The 13,889-nt window shown below is 43.5% G+C and overlaps 1 protein-coding gene across 8 annotated transcripts in view; it reads left to right on the forward strand.

Moving 5' to 3' along the window:
• The window catches only part of FANK1 (fibronectin type III and ankyrin repeat domains 1), a 121,686-nt gene that overhangs the window by 99,297 nt on the left and 8,500 nt on the right, over positions 1-13,889 (forward strand). For 7 of the 8 annotated variants that reach the window (XM_050803770.1, XM_050803765.1, XM_050803766.1 and 4 more), the window contains 3 exons: positions 6,722-6,803; positions 7,876-7,950; positions 8,759-8,824. In XM_050803770.1, the coding sequence (XP_050659727.1) occupies positions 6,722-6,803; positions 7,876-7,950; positions 8,759-8,824 (223 nt within the window). Of the gene's footprint in view, positions 1-504; positions 583-6,721; positions 6,804-7,875; positions 7,951-8,758; positions 8,825-13,889 lie in introns of all 8 variants that reach the window. The other variant, XM_050803772.1, reaches the window with a different exon arrangement.

Below are 13,889 nucleotides of genomic sequence, written 5' to 3' on the forward strand. Positions count from 1 at the left end.
AAGCAGGAATGATACCATTTTTAAACACTGCAACAGTATTTACTAGTTGGGCCTTTGCCATAACTTGTAATGTCAGGGAAGTCTAATTCTGCTTTCACAAACTGGGAGATCTATTTTTGTGCCAAAACTGTCCTGTCAGTAGCCATTCAGCACAAAAGGGTAGAGTCACCTTTCTTAGGAAATGGGCCACAGGGATGTGGGCTGGGTAAGCCTAAGCGTCCCCATGCAGCAAAGCAGGCCGCCTGCCTGAGCGTCCTCGGGCAAGCAGCTCCATCCAGCGTCTTGTCCATTTTAGACAACCCCAGGGTGTGCGTCTTAACTCGATACACAAACCCGATTCCTGGGGTCATGGTGAGTGAGGGAGAATGAACAGTGCTGCTGCATCCATGGAGAACCCCGCAAGGGAGAGCCCCACATGGAGACCTCTGAGCCCTTCAGCCAGCTGAGTTTTAAGGTTGTTTCTGAGGTTGGTATTTTAAAGCATTTTAAAGATGCTGTGTCCAGGACCATCTCTGAGCAAGAACATGGTAAAAATTAGGATGGTCACAAGTGTCCTCCACGGCCCACCCACTGAAAACACAGGTGAGTAATTTTTCAGCTGCACGAAGGAAGCCTGCCTTTGCGAGTAAAGCTGTTTTCCGTTTTAGTCCAGGTAGCATTTGGCTTGGAGGTATGTGCTTTCTGTGGCTTTCAGCTGTGTCCTTTAGGCATTTCTTCATGACAATTTTTGTGTAGACTAAAGTTAACTCAGCTTGTGAGCTGTGGTACCTTCAGTTGCAGACCTGGCATTAGGGGACAGGATCTGAGTTTAGCAAACTGGGAGTTTAACTGTGAAAAACACAATTTCAGAGGAGACTTCTGATGTGAAATGGTCAACTCTGGGGATTCAGGTTAAGAAAGAGGGCTTGTTCCTTCATCTGGCAGTGCTGAGAACATTTGCTGTCATATGGAACGTACTTACCTCTCGGGTTCTTACGAGAAAGCAAAGACGGCAGAACGTGAGCTCTGTGTGCTGAAGGAAGGCAGAGGGCGTGCAGGAGAAGGGGTAGGAGGAAGAGGTGGCAAAGGGAGCCAGGCGTATGAACAGAGACTCTCCGGGCAACCCCAGCCAGGATGCCGTCCCAGGCTACCTTTCTGTTCCCTCCCATCCTCTTGCTGTCCCCACCGCCCACAGGCCTTCTGCCACTCCGCAGACCCCCACCTCTGCCCTCCTCCCTGGAGCACTCACTTCATTGCTGTGCTCACTGAGTCTGCTCCATGGGCAAGCACGTGGGGGCGATGCCTCGTGTAGCTTTCCCCTCCTCTGTCACATGCTCGCCCTCCTCCCCAGGTACAGAGCAGTATTCCCCACCTCTGTGAACACTTCTTGCATCTTCTCTTAAGTGTTTGTCTACCTTTTGGTCTCCCACCTACATTGCGGGCTCCAAAAGGGTGGGTGGTGGGTTGGCCATCTTTAGCTTGTGGGAGATCCTTAATAAATAAGTCAGCGTGTGTGCCTGTGGCCTGGGCAGGAGGATCGCTTGAGCCCAGGAGTTCAAGGCTGCAGTGAGCTATGGTGGCACCACTGAACTCTCCAGCCTGGACAATAGAGCCAGGACCCTTTCTCTAAAAAAAGAAGATCCTTGATGGATGGATGGATGGATGGGTGAAAATTAAGGACCAGTGGCAGAATTAAGAGTATGAAAAGAAACACTGATTTTCTCAGGTTTCATTTACGTTTGTTGGGAGATGTATTAGTTTTCCACTGGCCAGTGAGAGTTCACCCGAACCTTCCACGTGAGGGTGAATATGGTTGGTTCTGCAGCCTTCCATGGTGGGCTTCAGGTGGTCTCTAGCATCCTCTTAATAGCACATCAAAGCCGGGGCAGGGGCTTTTGGCCCTCCTGGCCTGAGTTTACATGGGGTTGGCATACCATTTGGAGCTCTTTTAAGAAGGGCTGTTTATTAGTGTGTTCTTATGCTACTAATAAAGACATACTTGAGGCTGGGTAATTTATAAAGGAAGAGGTTTAATGGACTCACAGTTCCACATGGCTGGGAAGACCTCATAACCATGGTGGAAGGTAAAGAAGAAGGAAAGGCATGTCTTCATGGTGGCAGGCAAGAGAGAGCATGTGCAGGGGAATTTCCCTTTATAATACCATCAGCTCTTATGAGACTTAATTCACTATCATGAGAACCGCATGGGAAAGACCCGCCCCCATGATTCAATTACGTCCCACCAGGTCCCTCTCATGACACATGGGAATTACGGGAGCTACAATTCAAGATGAGATTTGGGTGGGGACACAGCCAAACCATATCAGGCTGTGCCTGTGGGCCAGATGTGCCTTCTTCCCACTGAGCTGGCTCCAGAGGCAGCCATGGAGAGCTGGTGCAAGGCGTCTGTCCTTACAGCCCCATGGTTTCCATGACTAATTAGATGAGGCCTCCTGCAAGGATGAGTGTGTGGTGGTGACCAGGGGTGTGTGTGTGTGTGTTGGGGGAGTGATCCTGGCCATTTCACTGCCAGATAATAGCATCACTGCCTGCAGCCAGGAAGCCTTCTCAGCTCCAGGGGGCTGGACTGGTTGGTGAGGATCAGGTGTCCTCCTCCTCCTAGCTGGGGAAGGCTCTTGGCTCTGCGGGCTGGCTGCAGTTCCCTTATGCTATTGTTATATATTTGTAATATCCAAAGCAGATTCTCCTAAGGAGGCAGATCATGCTAAACAAAGAACTGAAAATGTGCACATGATACAGAGCAAGTGCAAATGCTTCTGTGTGGTGATAATTTGCATTCAGTTTGAGAGTGTTTTAATGAATCACAGAGGCATGCACTTTGTTTGAATAAAGAATGCACAGCCTTTTTTTTCCCCCCAGGTAAAGTACACGAGATTCTTGCTTAAATGAGGCATACAATTTTAATCAGTTGGGCCCTTATAAAGAAAAACAGCTGCTACTTGTTAATTGGCAAATATCTTCTCCAATGAGCTCGTGATTTATTCACTGCTTTTAATAGACTTAAAATTCCACCAAGAAAGGTGTTATCACCATATTATAATATCTGCAGGTACATCTGCAGCTAAATAACCCTCTTAAAGAATATGAACGATGGCTTCCTCAAGACCACTCTGCCCTGCTCTGCCCTTCTCATCAGTGTCCCCGCTCACCTGGGCCTGACTGGTGAGTTCCATCCTGCTCAGATGAACGCATGGGCTTACATCCTCACTATAGGCAGGATCAGTTTGATATTTGCAATTGCAACACTCAGGGTGTAAACACTAGAAAAACAAACCTGCAGAGCAACAGCCAGCCTTTTAAAAATATTCAGTTGCACTTATTGATGGCATTCCCTTGGGCCAGGCCCACAAAGTCTTGAAGGATTCAGGGGTGGGAGGAATGGAACATTCTGTTCACCCTGGAATTTCCTCTCTGTTCCTCAGGACTCCTGCCTATAGTGGGAGTAGGAAGAATTGCTGTGCACTGCAAACAAGGGTCTTTTTCTGTTTCTTTGTCAAATTCATGTAAATGGAGACGTTTTTGTGCCTCTGTTGCTTCACACAGGTTCCAGTGTAATCCTCAGTCCCTCCTTTCACTCTTGGTAGTAGCGTGAGGACAGCTGAGGAGTTAACGCTGAGAAAGAGCTCTCACACCCTGCAACGGTGGTCACTGCTCAGCAAGCAAGGACTGAGCAACAATTATGTCGATTCCCCTCTCTCCTGTGAGGTGTCCCTTTGTTCTCAGAGTAAGCTGCGAAGTGCTTATTACCTCCTGTGGAAGCTGGAATTGGCATTACATTTATTATATCCTGATACTGAAAGCCCTGGTCTTTGCTACAGGTGGTCCTGTAGCTTATAAGCATGCAGTGAACTTGTTTCATTTTCCAACCTTTGCATGCTGCAGAGCTTCCTGGTTAGGATGCGCTGGGAAGTGCCCCCCCCGGGAGAGCCTTGCTGTTCGGTAAGATGGAGGCTGTGGAGTAGATGGGGTCGGTGGAGAGAGGTGGTCGGGGGTGCACCCTTAGAACTTTCCCTAACATCTCAAGCAGTTAGCACTTTTTGGAAGATTTTTAGGCATCCCCTTCCTTTTAACACTGGGGGAGGATCACATTTACTTAAGATGTTCATCTGTCTGCAGAATTTAGTAAGAGTGGAAGCGTATAGTGAATTGGTCTGTACTACAGCATTTACTAAATACTAAAGGGAACGAGTGAGCCTCATGGAAGACTTGGCCTTGGCTCTGATGCTGCCCTCTCCTAACTGGGCAACCTTGGACAACTTAGCCTTTCTGACTCCCAGTCTTATGGTTTGGAGGAGAATTTTAAAACTTAGCCTTTCTGACTCCCAGTCTTATGGTTTGGAGGAGAATTTTAAAAGCACTGTGTAAAAAGCCTACATAGGATTTGATTTAGGATACTACACATTGTACAACTTAGTAGAAATAGAATGAGCTTTATATGTTGTTATAAGTGATTTATCCAAATGACTTGTTTTTATGTTTTTAGTGGCAGCTGAAGTTTGAGATTAGGAGAACATGGGGCCTATTAATGGGATAACAAAGACTTTTATAAACATACCACTCTCTTCTGGTTAGCAACAGAAAGGGAAACAGTCTATGGGTTTAGTTCATCCATCTAAAGTGTAGATGAAACACATGATGATTTTAAGTCCTTATTAATCTAGCCCAGGGTTCTCAACTTTGGTACTACTGACCTTTGGGGACTGGATGGTTCCTTGTTGTGGGGGGCTGTCCTGCACACCAGGGATGCTTCGCAGCTTCCTTGGCCTCTATCCTCTAGATGCCAGTGCACCATCTCCTTAGTTGTGGCACCCAAAGATGTCACCAGACATTGCCAGATGTCCTCTGGGGTATAAAACCCTGCCTCCTTCCTAAGCCCTACTAGTGAAACCACTGGGCACAGCATGACCTGCCTTAGAAGGCCAGGGACAGCTGTGAGCCTTGGCCTTTGACAGGTTATCGTGCGACTTTTATTTGACACTTTTGATCTAAAAATTGTATGTAATGATGAAAAGGAAGTATAATGTAGCTAAAAAAAAATCTAAGAGATTGGCAAGCTCTAGCAGACAAAATTGCTATTTCAAAATAATTTAAACTTGGCATAAATTTATTTTTACGAAAGAAAGGAAAAGGTATCGGCTAAAGATCATTCTGGGAGAAATCCCTTTATTCTCCTGTCTCACTGTTTTCCCAGTTTGTACATTGCCCAACTCACTTTGCACCACTGAAACCCTCCAAGGAAACACAAAGAAAAAGTGTCTCCTAGGCCCAGGAACTGGCATCCCAGAGAGATTTTCTACCATAAGGAGCAGGAAGAGGGAGGCAAGCTGATCTCTCTGGGCCAGACTATAAGAGGGGAGGGTGGGTGAGCCCCAGGAGGCAGTGTAGGGTACAGTGGGGGAGGATGGGTTAAGAGGAGGGAGGGTGGGTGAGCCCCAGGAGGCAGTGTAGGGTACAGTGGGGGAGAATGGGGCAGGAGTGGATATTTTCTTTCAGGTTTAGAATAATAACGGGCTGAAAGCGGGCACTACAGTGGAAGGGAGCATGGGAGCTAATGGTTAGCTCTTTTCATGCTAACCCTCCAGAGCCTAGCACAGGACTTGGTATGTACATTACTTAGGTTTGTTGAATGAATGAATGAGACCTTTGAGGTTATTTAGACCAGGGATTATAAACTCAAACGCTTGCCACGCGTGGGTGAGGGGCTGGGTGTACATTTGGAGAATTTAAGAGGCGGTGGGGCTGTATCCACTCACGATGGCAGCTGCTGCTACTGTCACCCCAACAACAGGCGTGTGCTGGGTACTTACGATGTGCCAGGTGCTATTCCAAGTGCTTCACTGGTATTATTTCATTTAAGCCTAATCGTGATCCTTTTTAAAATTAGAAGGTGTAGAATAAGGAACAAATGAAACCAGAAACTCCTAGAAAGATGGGCGGCTTCTCCTAGCCCTTTACTCTCCCTCTATTTGTGCTGCCCGCCTGCCTGTTGGCTTTGCTGTGGAGCTGATGTCCCCTGTACAGAGGATGCCCTCCCCGACTGTGGACCATTGTTCTTTTAGGCTTCTGGACTCCTGGGTCTGCTCTGCTTGGCAAGCTCTCTCCCCTAATTGAGTTTTCTCCTGGTGCTCCCCACCTCCCTGTGGGTAGAAGCCCCCTGACCCCACACGCTCAGAGAAGACAAGGCCAACGTGTGTGTCACATTCCTGGGAAGAACTGAAAATTTTAATTTCGAATGTTAAAGCACTTTGTCCTTTTTTTTTTTCCCCAAAATAGTTTAACATCTCTTTGGCCAATGAAACTAGCGTGGTGTGGCAGTTGCTGGGGTTTTCCTTGCTTGTAGGAGACACTTATTAAGTCTTATGAAATCTGACAGGATTATTTCTAAATATCAAAATAACATTCACAAAGCAATACTTTATAACTTGAAAATGTCCCAAGCCTTTAGGTCAGTCAAAATGTTCTCTTAATATGTGAAAACCAGCTGGCTTCTGAAGGTGCAGAAGAAACGGTTGCAAAGAGCCATCTTGGATGCTGTGTTAACATGTGAAAACAAGGTCTTTTTCGGTAAAAGAAGCAGTTGAGTAGGAAATGTAAGATACACTTACAGAAATAGCCAAGCGCCTTCCTGGAGATGATCCCCGAAGGCCACAGGAGGAAGATGGTGGGAAGGAATCTCCTTTCTTGACGTTCTGGATGATTGCCTTCCATCTCGTTTCTCCAGGAGAGCCCATAAGTAGCGAGCACTTGCATCGGGCTGTTAATGTGAATGATGAAGATTTGCTTGTCCGAATACTTCAAGGAGGGTGAGAGAACTCTGTCAGTTTTTTTTTTTTTCCCCCATGCCTATAAAGTGCATAGAAATACATGCAGTAGCTTCATTTTGTTTTCCTAAAAATTCCCATGCCTTTGAAACTGCCTCCAAAATGGATCTCAGGTGACTGGTGTGAGTTAATAAACCATAGTTAATAAAGATGCTCGTGAAGCCCCATGTAAATGTTATATTTTGTAATCATGTAATAGAAATTGTAAAAGGAAATTACAAGGCTGGGTATCATATTTTCTTCCCAGAAATGATTTCTGTATCTTGCTTATAAGCCACAGCATTTAGACAAATTTCACCCCCAGATGCCCATGTCTAATTTCTGATGAAACGAGGGAATCGCCAAATCAACTGCTTTCTAATTTAAAAGATTGATATAACACTAGAGGGAAAATGGTGAATATTGCTGCTGCAGATGAGACGTTTGAAGCTGCCTCCTACATGAAAAGTAGATGATGTTACCTAGGTTCTTTTTGAATCAATAGTTTTGAGTGCCCTAGCAGACAAGTCATTTGTGAATTATGGCTCTGTAATTTGGAGCTCTTCAGAGAAGGTTCCCACAAAAAGCCAAAGCTGCTGTGCTGGAGAATGTGCGTGAAGACCTCCGCTTTCTTCCCTGAACAGGACTGTTCTCTACCCAGTAGGTGAGATGGGAGGCAAGGAGAAAGCTCGAGTCTCCACCAATACAAACTCATGTTCGGTGGAGCTGAGAGTCAGCAGTGAAGATACTGTCCTCCGCTATCTTAAAGAGCCGTGTTCATCTAAGAGTGCTACATCTGATGGCACGATGGCTTTGAGCTAAAGTGTGCATATTTTAAGTGAAATTACAGTAGTTTTCTCTTTTATTATGCATTTGAATCTTGTAGAATATTAGGCATATAGTTTAGAAGATTCTTAGCAGTCCTAAGACAAGAAAAGATTTAATGGCCCCAAAGAAATTGGAATTTTCAGTAAAATGAGTCATTTTAGCCACCTGAGCCCCACGAGAACCACTGGCTTTGACTCTGCAGTAGCTGTACTGAGCATGCTCATCTCTTCTCTCTGTCTTTCCCAAGCCATGTTAAGGTTGATGTTCCCAATAAGTTTGGCTTTACTGCTCTGATGGTTGCTGCCCAGAAAGGATACACCAGGTATGGCTCTTCTTCTTCTTTTTTTTTTTAAATCTCTCTTGGGGATTTAACTTTTTTTTTATTCAGAGACTCTGGTCAGGATAAGGATGGGGGAGGAAAAAGGGCCATGGATGAACCCAGTTTCTTTTCTGTCTCCCAAACCGTCCGTACCATGCGATGGCTTAAAAATCCCGCTGTTGTAATCATAAAGTTATACAATATGCAGGAGAGAATGTAAATCATATGTTGAGGAAGAGGGGTAGCCATTTAATTACATGCAATATATTTTTATGTTCTTGGAAAACTGGTTATTGGAATTTGAATTTTTCTTTTTAAAAAATAGAGGGATATTCTGGAAAACTTTCTGCTAGGTTGCTAAGATATACTTTTCACAGATATACCCTCATTATCTATTCCACGCAGAGATAAGTATTAATAGAAATACCTTATTTTCATTTATATCTTAATTAAATGCCATTTGAAAAAAAATAAATGCTTTTTCATTAAATGCTGCCATTTAAGAATATATTAAAAAATGGCCATTCAAAGGACAGTGAATTATTTTGGTAGCCCAATTTGTTTCATGTGCTTTTGTTTGATTTTAGTCAACAACTTGTGTCAAAGGTAAAAGCCTGTGTTTTTGGATTGAAGAGGTGGTTTTCTGGTTTAATGGTGCCTGGTTTTAAAACCAGCTGGCTTCTGAAGGTGCAGAAGAAACTGTTGCAAAGAGTCATCTTGAATGCTGTGTTATTCTTTTTTGACTGGACTATTGTGGGTGCTGAGTGATCAAAGTGACTTATCTCGCTACAGTTCAGTTTGTTTCCTTTAGGCTTGTGAAAATCCTAGTTTCTAATGGCACAGACGTGAATCTGAAGAACGGAAGTGGCAAGGACAGGTAGGAGGTGGGATATGACTGAAAATGTGCTGATGTTCTCAGAATTGTGTTGCTGGGCTTGTGCCCAGAGGCACTGTGATTTCACCCAAACATTTTCTCGAGTTTCTTTTGACAGTCCTGAGAGGTGAGTTGGGTCCCCGAGGAAAGATGGTGATCACAAAAGCTGGCTTGCTCACATGGTCTTGTGCTTTCGCTCACCAGGGTGCTTGTGGGGGGCGGGCATCTGTTGTAACGTATGGTGACTTCTCTGGCGTGGTGGCTGTGCCCAGTGGACACGCAGTGCACGGGAAACGGCAGCTACAGAGCAGCTCTGGCCAGCTGCGCGGCGCGTGGGTACAAGCGCCTGCCCCCGGCACCCCGTGCCTCTCTCAGTCCCCCGCTGCATTTCAGCCTCACTCTTTGCTAAGAAATCTTCGTTGTTTCTAAAGAAGCAGACAGAAATCACCACCAGAGAGACGCCCGGAGCACTTTCTGAGGTGAGAGGCACATGTTCCCTTGGAGGGCTGAGAACGCTACAGGAAAAGCTCAGGGCAGATGAGTGTTCCTGAAAGACCTAAACACACTCGCTCATCTAGTCATTAGAGTTAATCAATTAATTCCAGCTAACCCGTGTTTATTGACTGATTACTACTTGCCAGGCGCTGTGCTTGGTGCATGGGTGAAACACTGAGCAAAATGCCAGGCCCTGGCTTCAGGGGCTGCGGTCACGACACACATGGAACCGGGGCTTGGGCGCTGCAGACTGCATCGACGGACAGCTGCCAAACACTGACCTTCTGGGGGAGGCCGTAAAGAAAACCCCAACTAACTCCTCAAATCAGAAGGACTATCTTCTACATTTACATTCTCTGAACACAATGCAGCAATAGATTTTAAATAACAATATCTTAAATATCACTTATAAATTTAAAAAGTATTTTTCCAAATAACTCATAGGTTGAGACTAAGCTGTCAACTCCAGGTTTGAAAAGAATAATAGCAATCTGAAAAGGGAAAAGAAAAAAAGTATAATGAGAGTAGGAAAAATGAAAGAATTAAAAGTAGACATTGATTAAAAAGTAGAAAGATTATTGAGAAATGTAAGAGCTTTCTGTTTAAGAGGCAACTATCTAGTAAGATACACCGATCTTTTGTAAATCTAAGAAAGAAGAAAAATAATTAGAAGTTTGAAAGAGGACAATAACGATGGTTATAGAGAAAATGTAAACATGAAAAGAAGTTTGTGTCTATAATAGTAGATAATGTCATTGAAATGGATACTTTGTTCTGAGAAAATTTAAACCACCATGTCAACCCAAGAAGTAGAAAATTCGAAATAACCAATGTCCATGCAAGAAACTAGAAAATTCATTTAAAAATTACCTCCAATGTAGGCTCCGTGGCTCAACTATTCTACCTAGTAAACCTGTTCAGATTTTCTAGGCACTGATAATAACCTTGGGCTTTTCCAGATCAGAGAGCAAACTGGAATGCTCCAGAGGATAACCTTATTGCTAAAATCTGATAGAGAGAAAAAAAGCTATTTGTGTGTGTGTTTGTATGTAGATATTTATAGATCTCTTCCATCCCACCTAGGAGGGCCATTCCGGAGGGTATTAGGAAATTTTTTAACATAACACTTCCCAGCAGTAGATTAAAGGTGAAAACCGTTATTTGTGTAGACGCAAAACAAAAATTGGGTGTAACTTGGCATGTATATTAAAAAGTTTAAAAAGTAATTTTTAAAATTTTTAAAATTTTTATTATTTTTTGAGACAGAGTCTCGCTGTGTCACCCAGGCTGGGGGTGCAGTGGCGCAATCTCAGCCCACTGCAAGCTCCGCCTCCCGGGTTCATGCCATTCTCCTGCCTCAGCCTCCCAAGTAGCTGGGACTACAAGCACCCGCCACCACGCCCAGCTAATTTTTTGTATTTTCAGTAGAGACGAGGTTTCACCCTGTTAGCCAGGATGGTCTTGAAAAAAGTATCTTATTTTTTAAAGTGAAGGATACTTCAGCCTTTGAACAGTGTCTGGCACATGGGAGGCAGGAAGTGTCTGTTAAATGAAGGATTCCTTTGATTGCAGCATACAAAGGTTTCTTTTATTTTTTAAATCATCTCAATCAGCCAGTGTCATTCTTAGTATTGGCAAATTCCTTTTCAAAATTAGTAGTGAAGCCCAGGAGAGTGGTGGAGAGCTTGATGTGAAATCTGCATCCCTCTGAGGATGTGGTGTGGCCTTGGACAGGCTACCTAACCTCTCCGTATCTCAGTTTCGTGTCTGTAAAATTGGAATAATGGAAGTGCTTATAGGTTGTAGGCATTTAATGAGCTAATATGAAAAATGCATAAAACAGTTCCTGGCATATGGTAAATACAGATATATTTTGTTATTTCATGATTAGACAGTATTTTGAAGGCTGATCCACTTAGGAAGATATGAACTGAGATAAGAGGTGTGATTTATTTCCTGTAGAACCCAACAGAATCAACTTGAAAAACTTGGACTTAATAAGGAGGCTCAGTAAAGTGGACAAACAAGGCAAAGAAAAGACTTTCTTAAATCCCTGCAGTTACTGGTTAATAAATATAATGGGGAAATAAAATAGAATGAAAACAAGAAAGGTAGGAAATCTGAATGAAAAAATAAACCTAAAAACCTTACTGAGAGATATAAAAATTTAAGAAATACATATCATATGCCAGAATGGCAAGATTGAATATTATACAATTTTTAATTCTTCTCAAATACTGCATTGAGGTTCAGTGCAGCCTCAAATGGAATTATTCTTCGGAACCTGTCAAAATGATTGTAATTTATCGAGAAGAACAAATACATAATATCTACTAAAACTTTGTCAGGGAAGAATGTGGAAGGACTTGCCTTGACAGTTATTAAAATGCCTCATAACGTTATAGTAATTAAAGTAATATGATATTGGAACAAATCAGAAAAAAAGTAGAATGGAATAGAAATCCTCAAGTAGATCCCTATCTACATAAGAACCTAGTATATGATGATGGAAGTAACATAAACCAATGAGGAATGTACTGGAAAAACAGGATGTTTGAAGGAAAAAGTCAAGTTAGATCCTGGTCTTATAGCATGTATCAAAATTCCAGATGAATTGAGAATTAAATGTAAAAGACCCATAAAAAATGACCAGAAAACACAGATGCATAATTGTTTTATCTTGTAATGTGAAAGGAACAAGTGCATTGAAAGGAATCATTAAGGAAAAGATTAAGAGTGTATTATACATTTTTAAAAACTTAATTACAATGTTAAGGACAATCCAGGGAAATATTTACAAATGTATTATAGACAAATTACCGGCATCTTTAATGTGTAGAACACACACACGCCCGTACATGTACTCCAAAAAAGCCTCCACACACAGTAGAAAAAAGCAGTTTACACAAGAAGACAATTTATAGCAGAATCAATATAAGCAATTCATATAAAAATGTTTAGCATTACTAGTAATAAAAAGTTTTCTACTTATCAAATTGGTTATTAAAAAATAATCATGTTGGTAAAGATGCAGTGAAATAACCTGTACTTTCAAATATAGTTGATAGAAATGTAAATTGGTATAATCTTTCTGGAAAGCAATTCGGAAATGTGCTTCCAAAGTAAGCCACATCCATGAACACAGTGATCCCGTTTTAGGAAACAATCAGAAATGCAAATATGATTAGTAAGGGTGTTTGTTGTTGCCTTATTCAAAATTGTGAAAAATGTGAAACAACTTAAATGTCCGACAATAGTGGATTGATTGAAATTACGATATGTTCATATGATGGAATGTTTAGTATGTGAACACTGTTTTCAGTGCTTATGTAAACGGGAAAGTATATGAAATAATAAGAAACTGAAATAATACTTTTTAAAAGGCAGTGAGAAGAGAAAATCATACAAAGCGAGAAAGGATGGGATTTTGTGTAGAGCTGGGAGTGTGACTCTGAGCAGGGAACTCAGCAGCAGGCGAGTGGAGCGGGTCCTCCATTCCTGGTGGGCTTGCCCTGGGGCACAGTGGGATGCCCTGCAGGGCTGTGCTCAGGAGCATGCTATGTCCTGGCTGCTCTTCCTTTCTCCTACCCTGTGAACCAGAGAGGGGCATTCTTATAAAGCAGCAGATAACAGACCCCGTGGGTGCCAGGCAGTTTGAGTTCAGGTGGCAGTTGGGGTGGTGGCTGACTCCAGCGGCTTGGCACTTGGAGGGCCTTGGTGGCTTTCTGCCAGCGGGAGGTGGTAAGTTCAGGGCTGTGCCTATCCCTGGGAAAGAAGAGCGCCTCGTCTCAATGAGCTCATTGCTGGGCAACCCAGAGCCTCCGGGGCTGGTTTTTAAGCAATCCTCCTTACCTTCTAGAGCAAATTCAACAGAATCTTAAGAGTTTGTTCTCTGTGAGGTGAGGTTATGGGTGACTCTAATATAGGATTTTTTTTTCTAGGTACCATGCCTTACTTTATAATCAGAAAAGAAGCATTATTTTAAAATCATGCAGATAGGCCGGGCGTGGTGGCTCACGCCTGTAATTCCAGCATTTTGGGAGGCCGAGGCAGGCGGATCTCGAGGTCAGGAGTTTGAGACCAGCCTGGCCAGGCTGGTGAAACCCTGTCTCTACTAAAAATACAAAAAATTAGGCGGACACGGTGGTGCGCGCCTGTAATCCCAGCTACTTGAGAGGCTGAGTCAGGAGAATCACTAGAACCCAGGAGGCAGAGGTTGCAGTGAGCCAAGATTGTGCCATTGTACTCCAGCCTGGGTGATAGAGTGAGACTCTGTCTCGAAAAAGAAAAGTCATGCAGATAATTAAGGTTCTATTTGAGAATATAATTTAAAAAGTGAAGTTTTCTTCCCTTAGCAAAAGTCATTCTAAAGACCCTCGAGTGCTTGGGAAAGGAGTATGAGCACCCTAAACCCGGCAGGCAGGTACTGCACCACGCTGACTGTCTTCTGGGGGTCTCCAGGAAATGAAGGACTGTGTGAGGACGTGGGGCTGCAGAGGTCTGGCCCCATCTCAGCTCAGCTGGGCCTTGCCTTGGGGGCTGGATATTCCAGTTACCACTCAGAGGCTTTGCA

This window comes from Macaca thibetana, chromosome 9 (genome assembly GCF_024542745.1).
Source record: "Macaca thibetana thibetana isolate TM-01 chromosome 9, ASM2454274v1, whole genome shotgun sequence".
In the NCBI taxonomy this organism is placed as follows: Eukaryota; Metazoa; Chordata; class Mammalia; order Primates; family Cercopithecidae; genus Macaca; species Macaca thibetana.